The sequence below is a fragment of the Garra rufa genome, chromosome 22, assembly GCF_049309525.1.
Source record: "Garra rufa chromosome 22, GarRuf1.0, whole genome shotgun sequence".
In the NCBI taxonomy this organism is placed as follows: Eukaryota; Metazoa; Chordata; class Actinopteri; order Cypriniformes; family Cyprinidae; genus Garra; species Garra rufa.
The window spans coordinates 24,111,291-24,134,755 of record NC_133382.1 but is presented as its reverse complement, the minus strand read 5'-3'; the positions used below and the strand labels follow the sequence as shown (position 1 = coordinate 24,134,755).

The 23,465-nt window shown below is 43.2% G+C and overlaps 1 protein-coding gene across 1 annotated transcript in view; it reads left to right on the top strand.

Moving 5' to 3' along the window:
* opn4b (opsin 4b) overlaps positions 1 to 23,465 on the top strand; it is a 57,349-nt gene that overhangs the window by 25,583 nt on the left and 8,301 nt on the right. The window contains exons 4-9 of the mRNA XM_073828004.1: positions 12,122 to 12,325; positions 12,409 to 12,580; positions 12,797 to 12,961; positions 15,553 to 15,660; positions 16,330 to 16,516; positions 18,266 to 18,478. Coding sequence (XP_073684105.1) covers positions 12,122 to 12,325; positions 12,409 to 12,580; positions 12,797 to 12,961; positions 15,553 to 15,660; positions 16,330 to 16,516; positions 18,266 to 18,478 — 1,049 coding nt within the window. The remainder of the gene's footprint in view (positions 1 to 12,121; positions 12,326 to 12,408; positions 12,581 to 12,796; positions 12,962 to 15,552; positions 15,661 to 16,329; positions 16,517 to 18,265; positions 18,479 to 23,465) is intronic.

Sequence of the window (23,465 nt, the reverse complement as noted above, 5' to 3'; positions counted from 1 at the left end):
CTTATACAGAATGGAAGCAAAAATGTGAAGGACTTGCTTTATTATTGAAGTCCTGGATTGTATATTCAGTGCAATAGTGTGATTACAGTAGTTCACTGAAAATGTATACACCTTTAGGCCATCTAAGATGTAGAAGAGTTTGTTTCTTCATTATGACAGATTTGGAGAAATGCAACATTGCATTGCTTGTTCACCATTGGATGTTCTGCAGTGAATGGGTGCCGTCAGAATGAGAGTCCAAACAGCTACACTACTGTCAGAGTTATGTCTGTGTATTGTCCTGTTCTGTCATGTTCATGTTTTCCAAGTGTTTTTCCCCCCATGTTTCTAGCTTATATGGTTTAGTCCTTGTCTCCCCCTTTTGGTTATGTTTAGTTAGTTCAGTCTTGCCCATATTTGTTTCCCTTCCGGGAACTCTACACTGCGTCCTGAGACACTTTGGGGAACGCCATTGGCGGGCCGCACTCTGAGTCATGTCCAACGTCCAATGAGAAACGGGAGTGACGTCACAGGCGCGGTGACGTCATCGACCAGGAAGTATATAAGCACGTGCGTTTGAAGCTGGCGTCAGCTTTTGTCATTCAGCGAGAGCGCTCTGTGTTATTGTCTGTCTGATCTGCAGTTTGCTGTTTTTTAGTGCCAGTTTGCACTACTTTTATTTGAGCAAAATGCCAGGGGGAAAACGTTCTTTTAAGAACGCACGTTCTAAGGCGGTTCAGCAGCCACATAGAAAGTGTGTCCCTCCCTGCCAACGTTTCATTGTTGGTGGGGATACACACGATCTATGTGTGGTCTGCTTGGGAGCGGAGCATGTTAGGTCAGCCCTTGAGGGGGTTGGCTGCCCGCAGTGCGAGCGAACGCCGCTGCGGTTGCTCCGTTCCCGGAAAGCCCTCTTTGAGGAGGGGGCTTTCACTAACGTTCCCCGTGGGTCTGGCCCCGCTTCCGCTGAGGCGGAGCGGCAGCTGCACTCATGGGGTTCGCAGGTAGATCTGCTGGAGGGAGTTGAGACGGGTGATCCCCTATCTCTCTCCTTACCCAGCGGATCGTATGACCTCCTCTTGGATGAGGAAGCCCGCACTGCGGTTCCTTCCCTCCAAGAGGAGGAGTCAGCGCTCCTTCTGTCTTCCTCCGAGGAGGTTGATGTTGAGAGCGTTGACACCCCACAACCGCCCCCCCATTCACCCCAGTACGGGGAGCAGCCCCAGCCGCAAGCTAGCTCCTCGCACCGGGGTGCACAGAAAAGGAGTGTTGCTATCCGCACCCCTCCGGCTAAGCCTAGAGGGCGGGTTTAGCAACACTCCAAACCGGGGTCCTCTAAGACTAGGCCGGACCTGAGGGTCGTCCTTCAGTCAAAGAGGACCTCAGCTAAACGGCCCTGATGGTTGTGGCTCAGGGCCGATGAGGGCAGCCCCTCTCGAAGACTTAGGTGCTTCACCGCCTCTGAGGAGTACGGTGACCACCTCTCTTCGGGGGGCCCTCAGGAGATTCGTCAGCTAACCCTGCCGGTGTTACAGGGCGCGGCAGTCTCCCGTGAACATCTTTCTCCGGTCTTTCCGCCCGGAAACGTAGCGGAACCAGAGAGTTCGCCACCCCCACGGGGGTTTCCAGAGCGCTTACTTCAGGTGCATCCTGCCAGTTCGCTGTTACAGGCCACCGAGGTAGCTCTCCAAATAAATCCAGAAACCAGCCTCGAGAGGTTGGTTCCCTTAGTAGAATTTCTGGCAGCGTGGAAACTACTGCCAAATATTTCTATGTGGGTCCTGCGTACTGTAGAGAAAGGCTATCGCATTCAATTCGGCGCCAAGCCGCCACCTTTCAGCGGGGTATTTCCTACTCTGGTAGGCCCCGAGCAGGCTCTGGTATTGGAACAGGAAGTGAGTACTCTCCTGAGGAAGGAGGCCATCGAGGTGGTCCCTCCTCAACACAGAGAATCCGGGTTCTACAGCCGGTACTTCATTGTTCCCAAGAAGGATGGGGGCCTGCGGCCCATTTTAGATCTCAGACAGCTAAACCTCTCAGTAAGAAAACTGAAGTTCAAAATGTTGACTGTCAGACAGGTCGTGTCTCAAATCAGGTCCGAGGACTGGTTTGTCACGAGAGATCTGAAAGACGCATACTTTCACGTCTCCATCCTTCCTCAACACCGGAAGTTTCTCAGGTTCGCTTTCAGGGGCAAAGCTTACCAATACAGAGTTCTTCCGTTCGGCCTAGCGCTCTCTCCCCGAACTTTCACGAAGTGTGTGGATGCTGCTCTGGCTCCACTGCGACTCCAGGGCATCCGCATACTCAACTACATAGACGACTGGCTCATCCTAGCCAGTTCGGAACAGTTAGCAGCTCAACATCGAGATGTTGTTCTTGCTCACATGAAAAAGCTGGGGTTGAGACTCAACGCCAAGAAAAGTGTGCTGTCTCCATTACAGAGAACCACTTATCTAGGTGTAATCTGGGATTCGACCACGATGCAGGCACGATTGTCACCTGCTCGGATCGAGTCGATCCTTACTGCAGCAAATGCGGTCAAGCTAGGCCTGCTACTCACTGTCAAACAGTTCCAAGTACTGTTAGGTCTTATGGCAGCTGCATCCAACGTGATACCTCTTGGACTGCTGCACATGAGACCACTGCAGTGGTGGCTCAAAACCAAAGGGTTTTCCCCGAGGGGGAACCCATTCCGCAAGATCAAGGTCACGCGGCGCTGCCTACGTGCCTTAGTCATGTGGAAAAAGCCCTGGTTCCTATTACAAGGTCCAGCGCTGGGAGCTCCTTGCCGCCGCGTCACGCTAGCGACAGATGCATCCCTCACCGGGTGGGGAGCGGTCATGAGTGGCCGCTCCGCCCAAGGCCAATGGAACGACCAGCATCACTCCTGGCACATAAATTGCCTAGAAATGTTGGCAGTGTTCCTGGCTCTAAAGCATTTCCTTCCAGACCTGAGAAACCGTCACGTGCTGGTCCGCACAGACAACACGGCGGTGGTCTACTATATAAACCACCAGGGAGGTCTGCGTTCACGCCCCTTATACAAGCTGGCGTGCCAGATCATCCTGTGGTCACAAGGGAAGCTTCTCTCATTGAGAGCAGTTCACATTCCTGGACGTCTCAATGTGGGAGCAGACGTCCTGTCGTGGCAGGGGCTGAGGCCCGGGGAATGGATGCTTCACCCTCAGGTGGTGAAGCAGATATGGAGAGTCTTTGGTCAAGCCCAGGTGGACCTCTTTGCGACTCAGGAGACATCGCAATGTCCCCTTTGGTACTCTCTAGTTCCTCCAGCTCCTCTCGGACTGGATGCCATGGTACAGACGTGGCCGAGGCTTCGTCTGTACGCTTTTCCCCCGATCGCTCTGCTCCCGGGAGTTCTGGAAAGAGTGCGCCGGTACGGAGTACGGCTGCTGCTAGTAGCCCCGTACTGGCCGGCCCGAGTATGGTTCTCGGATATAATCGCCCTCCTCGACGGCTCTCCATGGGAGATTCCTGTCAGGAGCGACCTTCTTTCTCAGGCTGGGGGCGCAATATGCCACCCCCACCCAGAGAAGTGGAAGTTATGGGTGTGGCCCCTGAGGGGGCACAACTCATAGAAGCTGGTCTCTCAACCGAGGTTGTTGAGACCATCCTTCAATCCAGAGCTCCCTCTACGAGGAAACTTTATGGCCTAAAGTGGAACCTGTTTGCGTCATGGTGTCATGAACGCCGCTTAGACCCAGTCCACTGCCCGGTTGGTACAGTGCTGGAGTTCCTGCAAACTCGTTTGTCCGCTGGGTTAGCTCACTCCACCTTGAAGGTGTACGTGGCGGCTATATCGGCTTACCACGCCCTTCATGGCGGCCTTTCAGTGGGCAAGAACCCCCTGGTCTCACGTTTCCTCCGCGGTGCACTCAGGCTGAGGCCTCGTGCAAGACCGAAAGTCCCTACATGGGACTTAGTTGTGGTGTTGGAGGCGCTGTGTAAGCCTCCCTTCGAGCCTCTGGAGGAGGCCTCCGATCGGATGCTTACCCTAAAGACAGCACTGCTGCTGGCGCTAACGTCTCTCAAGAGAGTCGGGGACCTGCAGGCCCTTTCAGTGGCCCCTTCTTACATTGACTTTGCCCCAGGGTTGGCCAAAGCATTCCTTTACCCACGAGCTGGGTACGTACCCAGGGTCCCATCAGCGACACCACAGCCAATAACGCTCCAAGCGTTTTACCCTCCTCCATTCGTGGAGCACGACCAGAGGAAGTATAACTTAATGTGTCCAGTAAGAGCACTGGACACTTATGTCCACAGAGCTGCCCTGTGGCGTAAATCAGAGCAACTTTTGGTCTGTTACGGCCCCCCTAAGAGGGGGTGCCCGGCTTCCAAGCCTACTATCAGTAAGTGGATCATTGATGCCATCTCTACTGCCTACGAGTCCTCTGGTCTCCCATACCCGATGGGAATCAAGGCTCACTCAACTAGAGGCATTGCAGCCTCTAAAGCTCTGATGGCAGGTGTCCCGATCCAGGACATCTGCAGTGCGGCGGGTTGGTCCTCACCTCTAACGTTCGTCAGATTCTACGAACTAGACCTCAGAGTCACTCCTGGCTCAGTCGTCCTTCAGCCCTAGCATTGCTAGGCCTAGAGGTGCTTAGGCGCTTTTCCTCTATGGAGGAAAAGGATTTCTACCCTCTCGACCTGGCAGTCCTCCAGGCGAGAGGTGTGATATCCTGCCTCGCGTGCCCGAGGGCCGAGGCCTGTGCTCCTCTTGTCTGGTGGTTGATCACAGACAGAGATGTTTTCTAGTGTCCTGGCGGTCCACCAGGCACTTCTTGTGTCCCCCTTGTTCTGGCCGTAGCGCAGACAAAGGACTACCACTTCTCCTCGTGTGCCTGAGGGCCGAGGAGCATTTCTCCCCCTGCACTGGTCTTGTGACAGGCAGCGGTCGAGAACCCTAGCCTCGTGTGCCTGAGGGCCGAGGCTCATCTATCCCTCTTGTCTGGTGGTTGATCACAGACAGAGATGTATTCCAGTGTCCTGGCACGTTCACCAGGCACCTCTTGTGTCCCTCTTGTTCTGGCCGTAGCGCAGACAAAGGACTACCACTTCTCCTCGTGTGCCTGAGGGCCGAGGAGCATTTCTCCCCCTGCGCTGGTCTTATGACAGGCAGCGGTTGAGAACCCTAGCCTCGTGTGCCCGAGGGCCGAGGTTTATTTATCCCTCTTGTCTGGTGGTTGATCACAGACAGAGATGTATTCCAGTGTCCTGGCACGTTCACCAGGCACTTCTTGCGTCCCTCTTGTTCTGGCCGTAGCGCAGACAAAGGACTACCACTTCTCCTCGTGTGCCTAAGGGCCGAGGAGCATTTCTCCCCCTGCGCTGGTCTTATGACAGGCAGCGGTTGAGAACCCTAGCCTCGTGTGCCCGAGGGCCGAGGTTTATTTATCCCTCTTGTCTGGTGGTTGATCACAGACTGAGATGAATTCCAGTGCCCTGGCAAGATCACCAGGCACTTCTTGTGTCCCTCTTGGTCTGGCCGTAGCGCAGACAAAGGACTACCACTTCTCCTCGTGTGCCCAAGGGCCGAGGAGCCTTTCTCCCCCTGCACTGGTCTTGTGACAGGCAGCGGTTGAGAACCCCAGCCTCGTGTGCCTGAGGGCCGAGGCTCATTTATCCCTCTTGTCTGGTGGTCGATCACAGACAGAGATGTATTCCAGTGTCCTGGCACGTTCACCAGGCACTTCTTGCGTCCTTCTTGTTCTGGCCGTAGCGCAGACAAAGGACTACCACTTCTCCTCGTGTGCCTAAGGGCCGAGGAGCATTTCTCCCCCTGCGCTGGTCTTATGACAGGCAGCGGTTGAGAACCCTAGCCTCGTGTGCCCGAGGGCCGAGGTTTATTTATCCCTCTTGTCTGGTGGTTGATCACAGACTGAGATGAATTCCAGTGCCCTGGCAAGATCACCAGGCACTTCTTGTGTCCCTCTTGGTCTGGCCGTAGCGCAGACAAAGGACTACCACTTCTCCTCGTGTGCCCAAGGGCCGAGGAGCCTTTCTCCCCCTGCACTGGTCTTGTGACAGGCAGCGGTTGAGAACCTTAGCCTCGTGTGCCTGAGGGCCGAGGCTCATTTATCCCTCTTGTCTGGTGGTTGATCACAGACAGAGATGCATTATCACTCGCGTTCTGGCAAGATCACCAGGCGGAGTTTCCATAGTGTCTCATCAGGTAAGTATTCCAGACACTGGATTATGCTAACCTCGTGTGCCCGAGGGCCGAGGTACATTCTCTCCCTCTTGTCTGGTGGGCTCCACAGACAGAGATGTATTATCACTCATGTCCTGGCAAGTTTCCCAGGCTGAAGTGTACCAAGACACAACTTTTCCACCCTTGGCCTAGCAGACAAAAACTGGGCAGGGCCTTGGAAATTATGGGGGCGTTGATACCTCGTTCCCCAAAGTGTCTCAGGACGCAGTGTAGAGTTCCCGGAAGGGAACGTCTCAGGTTACGTATGTAACCCTGGTTCCCTGAGGGAACGAGACACTGCGTCTCGGACCATAATTCCCGCATCCCTGCTGCGCTCGCTTCATTCCTATAAGCCGACGCCAGCTTCAAACGCACGTGCTTATATACTTCCTGGTCGATGACGTCACCGCGCCTGTGACGTCACTCCCGTTTCTCATTGGACGTTGGACATGACTCAGAGTGCGGCCCGCCAATGGCGTTCCCCAAAGTGTCTCAGGACGCAGTGTCTCGTTCCCTCAGGGAACCAGGGTTACATACGTAACCTGAGACGATTTCCCCCATGTTATCTTGTTATCTTGTTAGTGACCACGCCCCCGTTTCAGTGTATTTAAGAGTCTGTGTGTGCACTCCCCATTTGTCCGTCAATGCTTACTGTTACCTCTGTTTGCTTGTGTTCATCTTATACTCCCGGTTTTTGTTTGTTTGCATTAGTTACAGTGTTTTATTTAATAAACCATTTACGTTTTCATTTACTCCGGTTCTCCCCATCATTTTCCACTCCACAACCCAGCCTGATCGTGACAGATTGACGGAACCAAAACAGAAGATGAGTCGGGCTGAGGCAGCTTTGAGGAGACTGCGGCAAGGTGGCCGTGAGTTGGAACGATATGTGGAGGATTTCATCGAGCTCTCCCATCAGGTAGGCTGGCACGAGGCTGCTCTTGGTGCTGTGTTTGTTTTGGGGCTGGATGATGAGACCATTCGCTGCGATCTTCCCTCTTGTAATTTCCCCTTGATCGAGCTAATAAACCTGATTCTTTATTTGAATGGATCTGATTTTGAAGTCGAAGAATTTCCAAATTGTGGTCGGTCTCATCTTCCGGTCCCCTCACAGACACAGCACATCGCGCCAGCCTGCCATAAGCCGAGAACCTCCACATACCGCTCCAACGGATCGGACCGCCAGCCCAGTCTCCTATCCCCAGTCGTCCTCCAAAGCTCCGCTGCTGTCCTCAGCCCGATGCGGCCGGCCTCCTCCCCGCGCTCTCATCTACCGGCCTCTGCCCAGCGCTCTAATCTGCCGGCTGCCACGCCAGCTCACAAGATGGCTGCCACGCCAGCTCACAAGATGGCTGCCATGCCGGAATCTGTACGCAAGATGGCTGCCACGCAGGAGTCGGCACGCAAGATGGCTGCCACACATGAGTCTGCACGCAAGATGGCTGCCACGCATGAGTCTGCACGCAAAATGGCTGCCACACAGGAGTCTGCCCGCAAGATGGCCGCCGTTCCTGAGTCCTCGGCCAAGATGGCCACCAAGCCTGAATCCCCGGCCAAGATGGCCGCCGTTCCAGAGTTCCCGGCCAAGATGGCCGTCGTTCCTGAACCCTCGGCCAAGATGGCCGCCAAACCTGAGTTCCTGGTCAAGATGGCCGCAGTTCCAGAGTTCCCGGCCAAGATGGCCGCCGTTGCTGAGTTCCCGGTCAAGATGGCCGTCGTTCCTGAAGCCTCGGCCAAGATGGCCGCCAAACCTGAGTTCCCAGCCAAGATGGCCGTCGTTCCTGAACCCTCGGCCAAGATGGCCGCCAAACCTGAGTTCCCGGCCAAGATGGCCGCCGTTCCTGAATCCTCGGCCAAGATGGCTGCCAAGCCGGAGTTCCCGGTCAAGATGGCCGCCGTTACTGAGTTCACGGCCAAGATGAATGCCGTTCCAGAACCCTCGGCCAAAATGACCACTCAACCTGAAATCCCGGCCAAGATGGCCACCAAGCCTGAGTCTGCACCCAAGATGGCTACCGCCAAGTCAGAGTCTTCGCTGGTTCTGCCCAGCCTTCCTGAGTCTCCTCTGGTTCCGCCCAGTCTCCCAGAGTCTTCGCTGGTTCCGCCCAGCCTTCCAGTGACTGCGCCGCCAGAGCGCCCTCCAGTGACTGCGCCGCCAGAGCGCCCTCCAGTGACTGCGCCGCCAGAGCGCCCTCCAGTGAATGCGCCGCCAGATAGCCCTCCAGTGACTGCGCCGCCAGAGCGCCCTCCAGTGAATGCGCCGCCAGATAGCCCTCCAGTGACTGCGCCGCCAGAGCGCCGTCCAGAGCCCGCTCCTCAAGAGCGCCGTCCAGAGCCCGCTCCTCCAGCGCGCCCTCCAGAGCCGACGCCTTCTTCTGTGCGCCCTCCAGAGCCGGAGCTGTCTCCAGCGTGCCCTCCAGAGCCGGAGCTGTCTCCAGCGTGCCCTCCAGAGCCGGAGCTCTCTCCTGCGCGCCGTCCTGAGCCGGAGCTGTCTCCAGCGCATCCTCCTGAGCCGGAGCTCTTTCCTGCAAGCCCTTCCGTGCTCTCCTGTGTGGACTATACCCTAGGTTCCCCCAAGAAAATTTTGGGGGGGGGGGGCTACTCCCCTGATCGGCCATGGCCACCTGGACTGTTTACCCGGCCATGGCCACCTGGACTGTTTACTCGGCCATGGCCACCTGGACTGTTTACTCGGCCATGGCTTCCTGAGCCTCCAGATCCGCCATGGCCTCCTGAACTATTGTCCCGGCCATGGCTTCTTGAGCCTCCAGATCTGCCATGGCCTCCTGAACTATTGAGCTATTAATGTCAGAGTCATGTCTGTGTATTGTCCTGTTCTGTCATGTTTTCCAAGTGTTTTTCCCCCCATGTTTCTAGCTTATATGGTTTAGTCCTTGTCTCCCCCTTTTGGTTATGTTTAGTTAGTTCAGTCTTGCCCATATTTGTATTTCCCCCATGACAGAACTTCAGCCTGATCGTGACAACTACCAGTCAAAAGTTTTTGAAGACTAAGATTTTTAATGTTATTAAAGAATTGTCTTTTGCTCACCAAGCCTGCATTTTTTTGATCCAAAATACAGCAAAATCAGTAATACTGTGAAATGTTTTACTATTTAAGATAACTGCTTTCTGTTTGAATGTATTTTAAAATGTAATTTATTCCTGTGATCAAAGCAAATTTTTCAGCATCATTACTCCAGTCACATGATCCTTCAGAAATCATTCTAAACAGTTCAGTACATTTTTTCGGGATTCTTTGAAGAATAGAAAGATCTAAAGATCAGCATTTATCTGAAATAAAAAAGTTTTTGTAACATTATACACTATTCTATCTAAAAGCTCGGATTCAGTATATTTTTGTATTATTTTCTGGGAAAGAAATTAATACTTTTATTTAGCAAGGATGCTTTAAATGAATCAAAAGTGATGATAAAGACATTTCTATTTTAGATAAATGCTGTTCTTCTAAACTTTCTAGTCATCAAACAAACCTAAAAAAAATTCTACAATGCTGTTTTCAACACAATAATAATAATGGATGTTTTTTAAGCAGCAAATTAGCATATTAGAATGATTTCTGAAGATGATGTGACCCTGAAGACTGGAGTAATGATGCTAAAAATTCAGCTTTTTAAAACAGGAAAAAAAATTTTAGGAAAAAATTACTTTTTAAAACATATTCAAATAGAAAACAGTTATTTTAAATAGTAAAAAAAAATACTGTTTTTGCAGTACTTTGGATCACATAAATGCAGGTTTGGTGAGCAGAAGAGGCTTCTTTAAAAAACATAAAAATATTTTTGACTGGTAATGTATAAAAATCACAATAATCCACAAGACTGGTCCACTAGTCCATAAATTAACATCTTATAAAGTGAAAAGTTGCATGTTTGTAATAAATGTATCATTATTACGATGTTTTTAACTACAAAGTGAGTCTTCTACAGTAAGTCTTCAAGGTTGTCTGGTCTAAATAAAGATAGAAATATGCACAGATCAAGCACCATTTACAGGAAAAAAACATTCCAAAAGAGTTGAAAAACAAACATGTCAGTGGATTTTGATGTGAAATGAAAACAGTTATGGATTATTGACTACACTGTAAAAAGTTTTCACCAGTTTCAACTTAAAAACTTAAGTTTAGCAGCTGCCTTAAAATTTAAAGTTACATCAACTTAAAGGAGTAGTTCACTTTCAGAACAACAATTTACAGATAATTTACTCACCCCCTTGTCATCCAAGATGTTTATGTCTTTTTTTCTTCAGTTGTCAAGAAATTATGTTTTTTGAGATAAACATTTCTGGAAATTTCTCCATATAATGGACTTAAATGGTGCTCAGATTTTTGAACCTTCAAAATGCAGTTTAAATGAGGCTTCAAAGGGCTGTAAACGATCCCAGCCGACGAAGAAGAGTCATGTCTACCGAAACATTCAGTCATTTTCTTAGAAAAATATATTTTTATATACCTTTTAAGCACTGAAACTCGTCTAGCACTAGGGCAAATGCACGTTCGCCTCTATACGTTCTACGTAATCACGTGGAAAGGTCACGCGTGACGTATGCGAAACCCAGTGTTTACTAGCTTGGAGACGAAGGACCGTTCCAGAATTATTGCGTGTGGAATGACACAAATTTATTTTGGTCCAGTCGTGACAGCACCGAGATTCCTACTCCGTTGGAAATGTGGGCATTTTCCACACTTGCACCACCATCTCGTCTCGTTTGAACGCGGTCTGCCCGAGGCTTGTGTCGCCGCCGCAGTATTCTCTCTCTGACTGAGTTCATCGTCTGTGTCATAGATATATATACGTAGATGCCTCATTGGACCGCTCCAAGCACATAGATGCGTCCGCCATATTGGAACGGCCCATAGAAACAGTCGCTAATGAGGCATCTACGTATATATATCTATGGTCTGTGTATTCCGGCTCAAAAAGGTAGGGAACGGCGAAAAACTCCATCTCATGTGCTCCTCCAGCTTCAAAATCGTCCGACATCGTTGTACTTTATGTTGTACCTTGTTGCTAAAGAATGTTTGATTGCGTTGCACTTTTCTCTTCTCAAGTTTGCTTTGTAAACACTGTAGTCTGTAGTTTCGCATACGTCACGCGTGACCTTTCGACGTGATTACGTAGAACGTATAGACGCGAACGCGCATTAGCCCTAGTGCTAGACGAGTTTTAGTGCTTAAAAGGTATATAAAAATATATTTTTCTAAGAAAATGACCGAACGTTTCGACTCTTCTTCGTCGGCTGGGATCGTTTACAGCCCTTTGAAGCCGCATTTAAACTGCATTTTGATGGTTCAAAAATCGGAGCACCATTTAAGTCCATTATATGGAGAAATTTCCAGAAATGTTTATCTCAAAAAACATAATTTCTTGACGACTGAAGAAAAAAAGACATAAACATTTTGGATGACAAGGGGGTGAGTAAATTATCTGTAAATTGTTGTTCTGAAAGTGAACTACTCCTTTAAGTCATTTCAACTCACAAGTTAAATTAACTCATTTTTATTGTAATAAGTTAAAATGACTTGTAGTTTTTAACTGATTTAACTTAAAATTTAAGGCAGCTGCTGAACTTATGTTTTTAAGTTGAATCTGGTGAAAACCTTTTACAGTGTGGTATTTTGGACAAAAACAACAGTTTAAAGTTAAAATTCTGTAATAATGAATTTGTTTTTACAAACTTTTGCTTTTTTTCACTTAACATGGCATTAACTGATGGCCTGGAGTCAGTAATTTTATGTTTTATTAGCAGTTTGGACTCTCATTCTGACGGCACCCATTCACTAGTGATGCAAGTGATAATGCTAAATCTGTTTTAATGAAGAAACAAACTGAGGGTGAGCAAATTTTCTTTAATGGGTCAACTATTCCCTCAACATATTTCTTTTTACAGTATTTCTCTCTCTGTCCACAGGTTGTGAGTTATATGCATTCTGCGGCGCCCTGTTTGGTATCTGCTCAATGATCACACTCATGATTATTGCAGTAGATCGATACATTGTTATCACTCGTCCTTTGGCCTCTATTGGCGTTATGTCACGCAAACGAGCCCTGTTGATACTCTCTGCTGCTTGGGCGTACTCTATGGGCTGGAGCCTGCCTCCATTCTTTGGATGGAGTAAGTGCTTACAATCAATCAATTCGAAACCCACACATAAACACACAGCAGCATGTAATTGTATTTGTTGTATATATTCTCAGGTGCGTACGTCCCTGAAGGTCTGCTGACTTCCTGTTCGTGGGATTACATGACTTTCAGTCCTTCTGTACGAGCCTACACAATGCTGCTCTTTACTTTTGTTTTCTTCATCCCACTCTTTGTCATCATTTATTGCTACTTCTTCATCTTCAGGGCCATCCGAGATACCAACAGGTATGAGTGTATTTCCAGGCCAGAAAGAGGAAAAATGCTGTTTTTCTTTAAAGAAAAGGTGTATTATTTATCAAAAAGAGATCAATTTTAGATTAGTGCTGTGTTACGGTGATCTTTACAAAGACTTTGACTTTGTACACTAATGTATGTGCTGTCTTTTCTTCTGTGTACTCTATGTATCTTTTTGTTTACACATCTGTATAATGGGAATAACAGAGCTGTGGGAAAAATCAATGGAGAAGGAGGACCCAGAGACTCTATCAAAAAGATGCATCGAATGAAAAATGAATGGAAGATGGCAAAGATAGCACTCATAGTGATCCTTTTGTATGTCATCTCCTGGTCTCCGTACTCCTGTGTGGCTCTTACTGCTTTTGCTGGGTGAGAATCAATGTCTTATACCCACAATCCACTGCTTTTATTACATCTTTCTTTATTATGATTAATAATTGTTGACTTTTGATTAGCATTTTTATTTGTTTTATTTATTGCTTTTATGTATAGTTATCAGAGGCAACTAAAACAGCTTAATATCTGAGGGATATGTAATTATGCTTAAACACACTATTCACTGCTAGCACATTATGAAAAAATATTTGACTAGTTATTGTTCAGACAGTATAAAGACTGTCTAGACACTCAAGGCAGAAATATGTCATATTTAAATGATCAAAGATAACTTTAAATTAAAGATGATAAATATTATCAATTTATCTCAATCTTTGAGGTAGAGTGTGTACCAGATATTTTTTAATAAGTGAATTATTACTGGCTAAGGAGCAGTGAAACTTTTTTCTTAGAAGTTTTTGATACCTGTGGCACTAAATTAATATAATTTAATAAAATAAAATAGAATAGAATAAAAGTAAACATTTTATATTGCTTATCCGGAAAATAAAATAAACCAACGTCGGTAAACCATAAACATGCAAATGTTTTATTAATTTATTTAAATATTAATTTAAAATTGCAGGGGAAATTTACTTCGTTAACATTTTAAATTGCTGACACAGAAAAAATTTGATTATCCTTAAAATAAAATAAGATAAATAAAATAAAACAACATCAGTGAACCATACACATGCAAATGTTTTGTTAATTTATTTAAATATTGATTTAAATTTTCAGGGGAAATTTACTTCAAGTAAATATTTTAGATTGATGAGACAAAAAAGTTTGAGTATCCTTAAAAAAAATAATTAATTAAAAAAACAACATCAGACAACCATTAACATGCAAATATTTTATTAATTTATTACACAATTTATTTAATATCTCAGGGGAAATTTACTTTAGGTTAACATTTTAGATTGCTGACACAAAAAAAAGTTTGATTTTTCTTAATGAAATAAAATAAAACAACATCAGTGAACAATAAACATGCTAATGTTTTATTAATTTATTTAAATATAGATTTAAAATTTCAGGGGTAATTTAGTTCAAGCAGATATTTTAGATTTATGACACAAAAACGTTTGATTATCCTTATAATAAAATAAAATAAATCAATATTAGAGAACCATAAACATGCAAATGTTTGTTAATTTATTCAAATATTTATTTAAAATTTCAGGGGTAATTTAGTTCAAGTAAATATTTTAGATTGATCACAGAAAAAAGTTAGATTATCCTTAAAAAAATAAAAATAAACAACATCAGAGAACCATTAACATGCAAATGTTTTGTTTATTTATTAAAAATGTATTTAAATTTTCAGGGGAAATTTACTTCAAGTTAACATTTTAGATTGCTCACACAAAAAATATTGATTTTCCTTAATAAAATAAAATAAAACAGCATCAGTGAACCATAAACATGCAAATGTTTTATTAATTTATTTAAATATTGATTTAAAATTCAGGGGAAATTTATGTTAAGTAAATATTTTAGATTGATGACACAAAAAAGTTTGATTATCCTTAAAATAAAACAATAAATTAAAAAAAAAACAACATCAGAGAACCATTAACACGCAAATGTTTTGTTAATTTATAAAAAATAATTATTTAAAATTTCAGGGGAAATTTACTTTAAGTTAAAATTTTAGATTGCTGACCAAAAAAAAGAGATTGTTTATTCTTAATAAAATAAAACCAACATCAGTGAACCATAAACATGCAAATGTTTTGTTAATTTATTCAAATATTAATTTAAAATTTCAGCAGAAATTAAATATTTTAGATTGCTGACCAAAAAAAAAGGTTGTCCTTATAATATAATATTGTCCTTATATAATATAATATAATATATTAATATAATATAATACAATATAATTAATATAATGTAATTAATAATAGCACGGGTGTATTTGTAGCAATAGCCAACAATACATTGTATGGGTCAAAATGATCGATTTTTCTTTTATGATTTTTCCTAAATCTTTAAGATATTAAGTAAAAATCATGTTGCATGAAGATATTTTGTAAATTTCTTACCGTAAATATATCAGACTTAATTTTTGAGTAGTAATATGCATTGCTAAGAAGTCGTTAATTCATTTGGACAACTTTAAAGGCGATTTTCTCAACATTTATTTTTTTTTTTGCACCCTCAGATTCCATATTTTCAAATAGTCAGTACAACAACAGAAACCTTATTTATTCAGCTTTCAGATAAAAAAAAAAAATTACCCTTATGCCTGGTTTTGTGGTCCAGGGTCACAAATAATAAAATATATTTTCCATCACTATTTTATTCCTTCCACCCTCAGAGTGAAAATGTGTCAAATACTGACACATTCACTGAAAGAAATTCACTGAGCTGTTTTCATCAGACTTCCTTTGACAGGTTAATGACCACATATGCCACATACCTGCTGCTTCATTTCCAAAGGACTCAATGTTTTTACTCATTTACCACCTCTTTGTAATCTAATATGTCTGTGTGGAGCTGCGAGACGAAGTTATGCCAGTTAAATGAAAGTAAAGCAATATAATGATGTGTAATGTTATGTCCTCTCATTCTTTCCACAGCTACGCTGACATGCTCACACCCTACATGAACTCTGTGCCTGCAGTGATTGCCAAAGCATCCGCCATCCACAACCCAATCATCTATGCCATCACTCACCCCAAATACAGGTATGATAGTGCTCAATCTAAACATTAATAATGACAATTTTAATTTTATTTAATTGTATTTTGTTGTAAGCAATTCCTGTTAACTATTGTAAAATCATGGCAGTATTTTACATTGTGCTCTAAAGTCGAAATACCCTGGCTGCATATTAAAGCACTGAAGCACAACTGACTTTATTACATACCCTAGTTTCCTATACAAAGAGACCTGTCCAGCAAAATGAAACATTGTTCCACAAACATGCGCACTGTGTGCTTCAAGGCCAGGCAGACCCAAATCGATCAGCGGTTTTGTGTACAGAGCGCAAGCACAAGTACCTTGAGATGACAGAGTTAGATTCTGACCTTTAAAAGTCAGATTTTACTCCAGATTGATCTGGATGCATTGTTCCATCTACTGCTCATAGTAGATCTGAAGATTAATGCCTTATGATGAAACACATAAATGATGAGGCCATTTACCCATTCTTTGTCTGAAGATCCTCAGGCACAATGGGGCACAAGAACACAAAATTTCCTTGCCCCATGAACCTTAAAGGCTGTTTTAACAAAAAGGCTCATTAATATTTCATTGACAGCTGTGGAAAGTTGATGTGAACTGCAGTTTGCAGTTTCAGTGTTCTTTTCCTTCTTTCACTTTCCTCTCTCTCACTCTCTCTCTCTCTCTCTCAGGTCTGCAATTGCAAAGTATATACCATGTCTAGGAGTACTGCTATGTGTACCTCGTAGAGACCGGTTCAGCAGCAGTAGCTTTATGTCCACACGACGCTCCACTTTGAACAGCCTGTCCTCAGAGACCGGCAGCAACCTGCACCGTGCCGGAAAAACACGCTTGTCCTCTGTGTCTGACAGCGAGTCGGTAGGAAAACACCTTTGGGCTAGAAATAAACTCTACAAGAAACAAGTGTGGTCTCACAAGAGTGAGTACACCCCTCACATTTCAGCAACCATTTTAGTATATCTTCTCAAGGGACACTACCATAGAAATGAAACGTGGATATATATTAGAGTAGTCAATGTGAAGCTTGTATAGCTGTATAGATTTACTGTCATTTGAAAATATCTCAACATAGCCATTAATGTCAAAATAGCTGGCAGCAAAAGTGAGTACACTCTAGGTACAGCAGTATGCAAAGCCACGTCCTATTCATCATGTTTATGTTTTTGTCTGATTGGTAGGACCATACAAAGTTGTGTATCTTGTTTTAGAGGAGTTAAAATTAGGTGCTTTAAGTACAATTCTCTCATACTGATAACTGGATGTTCAACATGGCATCTCATGGCAAAAAAACTCTCTGAGGATTTGAGAATTAGAATTGTTGCTCTCCACAAATATGGCCAAGGCTATTAGAGGTTCAGTAACACCCTGAAACCGAGTTAGACTACAGTGGTCAGGGTCATACAGAGGTTTCAAGATGGGTTACATTCGGAACAGGCCTCGCAAGGGTCGATCAACAAAGTTGAGCACTCGTTCTGTGGGTCAGGTGCAGAACCTGGTGTAAGTAGAAGGTCAGCTTGTCAGTGCTCAGACCATACGCCGCACACTGCAACAAGTCGTTTGCATAGGCCTCATCTCAGAAGGAAGCCACATCTGAAGCTGGCTCACAAAAAAGCCAACAAACAGTTTGCTGAAGACAACCTTCCTAGAGCATGAATTACTGGAACCATGTCCTGTGGTCAGACTGAGATAAACTTGTTTGGCTCAGATGGTGTTCAGCATGTGTGGTGATGCCTGGTGAGGAGTGCCAAGAAAATTGTGTCTTGCCTACAGTCAAGCATTGTGGTGGTGGCATCATGGTCCTGGGGCTGCATGAGTGCTGCTGGTACTGGGGAGCTGCAGTTCATTGAGGGAAACATGGATTCCATTATGTACTGTACATTTTGAAGCAGAACATGCCTTCCACAAAGTAGGTCGAGCGGCAGTTTTCCAACATGATAACGATCCCAAACATGCCACCAAGATGACAACTGCTTTGCTGAGGAAGCTGAAGGTGATGGAGTGGCCAAGTATGTCTCCAGACCTGAACACTATTAAACACCTGTGGAGCATCCTCAAGTGTAAAGTGGAGAAGCACCATGTGTCTAATGTCCAGCAGCTCCGTGAGAAGTGGAGAAGAATCCCAGCAACAACCTGTGCAGGTCTGGTCAATTCCATGCCCATGATGATTAAGGCAGTGACAGATAACAATGGTACTAACACAATATATTGACACTTTGGACAAGTTCACTTAGGGTGTACTCACTTTTGTTGCCAGCTATTTTGACAATAATTGCTGTATGTTGAGTAATTTTCAGGGGACAATAAATATATACTGCTATACAAGCTGCACATTGACTACTCTAAAATATATCCAAGTTTAATTTCTACAGTATTGTCCCTTGAGAAGATATACTAAAATGGTTGCTGAAATGTGAGGGGTGTACTCACTTTTGTGACATACTGTATTTTTGATCGTATTGAAAAACAAACAGCATGTGCTCCATTAATGTGAAATGCTTCAGTTGAATAAATTAAAAAAAAAGGTCAACTTTTAACTTAATAGACTTATCGTTTTTTTCTTTATTTAAGCTGTTGGATCAGCATTCAGTGTGTGTTGTGTATGGACAGGGCTGGACGGATACAGAGGCAGATCTCTCCAGTGCGAGTTCGCGACCTGCTAGTCGTCAGGTCTCAGCTGACATCCGTAAAGATTTGTCAGACTTCAAGCACACTAGCTCTCTGAGGCAAAAGGTCAAGAGCAGAGACACAGGTATCTACGACAGGACTTCTGCCCAGAGTCTAGCCGAGCCAAACTTGAACCGGACCTGTACATACATCAGCGTAAGTGAGAGTCTTCAAGAAGTGTCTTATAACACCTCATTAATCAAAAGCTTCCATGCTCGCTCAGCGCTCCGTGATATATGAAATTAGGAAGCCCACATTCATTTTAGAGAGGAAACGACTCCATCAGATTTAAAATTCATTTGGAAATTTAATTCCATCCTTCATATCTTGAAGACAGTTCACTGTCCTGGTTTTAGTCAGTGTAGTTCTGTGACAAATGACAAGAGTGTTTAAGAGTGTGCCTGGTTGTAGGTGCTAATGATGCTCTTTCTTTTGACTGTACATTACACTGTTTTCTCTTAGATGTAGCAGGGCTATCACTTTTCTGAGATCTACATATAGCTCTTCTTGCTTTAACTCAGCAGATGAAGATGTGCTTCATAATGATAGATGTTCTTTTTCACTTAAATGATACATCACAAGCGAACCTTATCATTTTTGAAAGTTATTATCGAAAACCTAAAAAAAGACTTGTTGAAGTTTTAGGTTTCGTGCACTGCTTTTTCAGTGGTATCACTACTGATTCTACAGCACAAAGCATACAGTACGACAAGAAACATTCAGTGCAACCAATGTACTCTATATTCCAAACAAATATCTCTTATGAACCAATTCACATACAGCACAACCAATGTAGTTCGAATCCCAAATGAATAACTCTTGTGAACTATTTTTTTAGTGAATCAAACATAGAGTGCAACCAATGTATTCTGATTTCCAGACAAATGACTCTTGTGAGCTATTTTTTTTTGAGAATCAAACACATACAGCGCAACCAATGTAGTCCGAATTCCAAATTAATGACTCTTGTGATCTATTTTTAGTGAATCAAGCACATGCACAACCATCGTAGTACAATTCCCAAATGAATTACTTTTGTGAGGTGTTTTAGTGAATAAAAAACAGGCATCAAACAAATACAGTGCAGCCAATGTAGTCTAGTTCCCAAATGAATGAATCTTGTGAGCTATTTTTTAGTGAGTCAAACACATACAGCACAACCTGTGTAGTCCGATTCTCAAATTAATGACTCTTGTGAGCAATTTTTTTGTGAATGAAAAACACATACAGTGCAACCAATGTAGTCCAAATTGCCAAATAAATGACTTTTGTGATATTTTTTTAATGAATTGAACACATTTTAGTAAATCAAATACATTCCGATTCCCAAATGAATAACTCTTGTGACCTTTTTTTAGTGAATCAAACACTTACAGCACAATTCATGTAGTCCGATTCCCAAATGAATGACTCTTGTGAGCTGTTTTTTAGTCAATTAAACACATACAGCCCAACCAATGTAGTTTGATTCCCAAATGAATGACTCTTGTGAGCTACAGTATATTTTTATGAATCAAACAGATGTTAGTAAATCAAATACATACAGTACAATTAATGTACTCCGATTCCCAAATGATTGACTCTTGACAGCTATTTTTTATGAATCAAACTGATTTTAGTGAATCAAACACATACAGCACAATGAATGTAGTCAAATTCCGAAATGAATGACTCTTGTGCTCTATTTTTTAGTGAATCACATTTTAGTAAATTAAACACATAGTGTAGTCTGATTTCCAAATGAATGACTCTTGTGAGCTATTTTTAGTGAATCAAACACTTACAGCACAATTAATGTAGTCCGATTCCCAAATGAATGACTCTTGTGAGCTATTTTTAGTCAATTGAAAACATACAGCCCAACCAATGTAGTTTGATTCCCAAATGAATGACTCTTGTGAGCTACAGTATTTTTTATAAATCAAACAGATGCTAGCAAATCAAATACATACAGCACAATTAATGTTGTCCAATTTCGAAATTAATGACTCTTGTGAGCTATTTTTTATGAATAAAACTGATTTTAGTGAATTAATCACATACAGCACAACCAATGTAGTCCAGTTCCCAAATGAATGACTCTTGTGAGCTACAGTATTTTTTATGAATCAAACGAATCAAATGAATGACTCTTGTGAGTTTTTTTTTTTTATGAATCAAACAGATTTTAGTCAATCAAACACATACAGTGTAGTCTGAACGAGTGATTCTTATAAGACGATTCTTGTTAGTGAGTCAAGGCAAGGCAAGGCAAGGCAAGTTTATTTATATAGCACATTTCATACACAATGGTAATTCAAAGTGCTGTACATAAAAGGAATTAAAATCATAATAGCATACAAATTTATAATAATCACAACAATAAAAACAAAATTTAAGAACATTTAAGATGATTTAAAAAAAAAAGATTTAAAATTAATTAATACAGTAAAATGGTTATGCATAAAATAATGCAATCTGTTCGGACGTAGCACAGTGCTCATTCAATAAATGCACAACTGAACAGATGAGTTTTGAGTCTGCATTTAAATGTGGCTAATGTATTAGCACATCTGATCTCTTCTGGAAGCTGATTCCAACTGCGGGCGGCATAATAGCTAAAAGCGGATTCCCCTTGTTTTGTGTGAACCCTTGATATTACTAACTGACTTGATCCTAGTGATCTGAGTTGTCTGTTAGGTTTATATTCAGTGAGCATATCTGCAATGTATGTAGGTCCTAGGCCATTGAGTGCTTTATAAACAAGTAAAAGTACTTTAAAATCTATCCTAAACATAACTGGAATCCAGTGTAAGGACCTGAGGACTGGTGTAATATGCTCTGATTTTTTGGTTCTAGTCAGAATCCTGGCAGCAGCGTTCTGTATGAGCTGCAGCTGTCTAATGGTCTTCTTGGGAAGGCCAGAGAGGAGACCATTACAATAGTCCACCCTGCTGGTGATAAAGGCATTAACAAGTTTCTCCAAGTCTTGACGGGAAACAAAACATCTAATTCTTGCAATGTTTTTGAGATGATAGTATGCTGATTCAGTTACTGCTTTGACATGGCTGCTGTCTGACTCCAGAATCACACCCAGATTCTTGACTTGATTTTTTGTTTTTTGACCCCTAGCGTCAAGGTACGCATTTACCTTATGAACTTCATCTTTGTTTCCAAATGCAATGACTTCTGTTTTCTCCTTGTTTAACTGTAAAAAGTTTTGGCAAATCCAACTGTTAATTTCATCAATGCATTGGCAGAGGGAGTCAACAGGGCTGTAGTCATTTGGCGATAAGGCTAGGTAAATCTGGGTATCATCTGCATAGCTGTGATATGCAATTTGGTTCTTTCTCATTATTTGACTTAGTGGGAGCATATACAGGCTGAACAGCAGCGGGGCTAGAATTGAGCCTTGTGGGACTCCGCATGTCATGGACGTTTAGACTTATGCTCTCCTATACTTATGTAATAGCCTCTCCCTTCTAAGTATGACCTGAACCATTTGAGAACCATCCCAGAAAGCCCGACCCAGTTTTCCAGTCTATCTAAAAGAATGTTATGATCGACTGTGTCAAACGCAGCACTGAGATCTAGTAGTACCAGCACTGATATTTTGCCAGAGTCTGAATTTAGGCGAATATCATTTATTATCTTTATGAGCGCTGTCTCTGTGCTATGATGTGGTCTGAAACCAGATTGGAAATGGTCCAGGTATCCATTTGAGTTTATGTAGTGGTTCAGCTGATTGAAAACAGCCTTTTCAATAATCTTGCCTATGAAAGGAAGATTTGATATTGGTCTATAGTTGCTCAATATGGTGTTATCAAGATTTTTCTTTTTCAGAAGGGGCTTAACAGCTGCAGTTTTCAGGGAGTTTGGAAAAGTCCCAGAAAGAAGTGAGGTGTTCACCACTTCTAAGAGATCTGCTTCTAAACAGTTAAGCACACTTTTGAAAAAAGATGTGGGAAGTGTGTCAAGGTGGCAGATTGACGATTTGAGGTGCTGTACTGTTTCTTCCTAAATGTTGCTATCGATTGCTTCAAAAGTAGACATAATGACTTCTTTTTGAAATTGCGGTCGAATCTGTCTGACCTCTGCATAACTTGAGGGTGTGCTAATTGTCTTTCTGATATTATTGATCTTCTCAGAAAAGAAGGAAGCAAACTCATCGCACTTGCTGTCGGAGAGCAGTTCACTAGGGATCTGACTAGGGGAGTTTGTTAGTCTCTCAACGGTAGCAAAAAGAGTGCGAGTGTTGTTTAAGTTCCTGTTTATAAGGTTTGAGAAGAACATTTGTCTAGCTTTACCTAGTTCAGCATTGAAAGCATGAAGGCTGTCTTTATAGATGCTATAGTGAATTTCGAGTTTAGTCTTCCGCCACATCCGCTCAGCTTTCCTGCATTGTCTTTTCATACTCTGTACTGCTGTTGATTTTCTCCACGGCGATTTCTGTTCGCCAGAAATTCTGATTTTTACAGGTGCGATGTCATCAATGACATTCTTAACTTTTGAGTCAAAGGACTCCAGGAGAAGATCAACAGAGTCTGCAGAAATGCTTGGCATTGAAGATATAGCCTTCATAAATAGCACACTAGTGTTATCGTTAATGCATCTCTTTCTGACAGAGACAGATCTAGATTCATTAGGAGCAGAGATCAATATATCAAAGAAAATACAGAAGTGATCAGATAGTGCTACATCCTTGATAACAGTGGATGAAATGTTTAGACCCTTACTGATGAGTAAATCAAGAGTGTGTCCACGATTGTGTGTAGGCCCATGCACATGCTGAATCAGGTCAAAAGTGTTCAAAACCGTTATAATTTCTTTTGTGGTTTTGATTTCTTCATTTTCTATGTGAACATTAAAATCCCCTGCAATAGCAAAACAGTCAAACTCTGAACAAATCATTGATAGCAGTTCTGTGAACTCATCAACAAAGACTGGACAGTATTTTGGGGGCCTGTAAATAATGATAAATAGAATGCGTGGAGCACCTTTCAGCACAATCCCTAGATATTCAAAAGACATGTACTGACCAAATGACACTTGCTTGCATTGATAGACATCTTTAAAAAGAGCTGCTACACCACCACCTCTTCTGACAGCTCTGCAGACACTCATGAAAGTAAAGTAAAGTAAAGGAGGGGCTGCTTCATTGAGG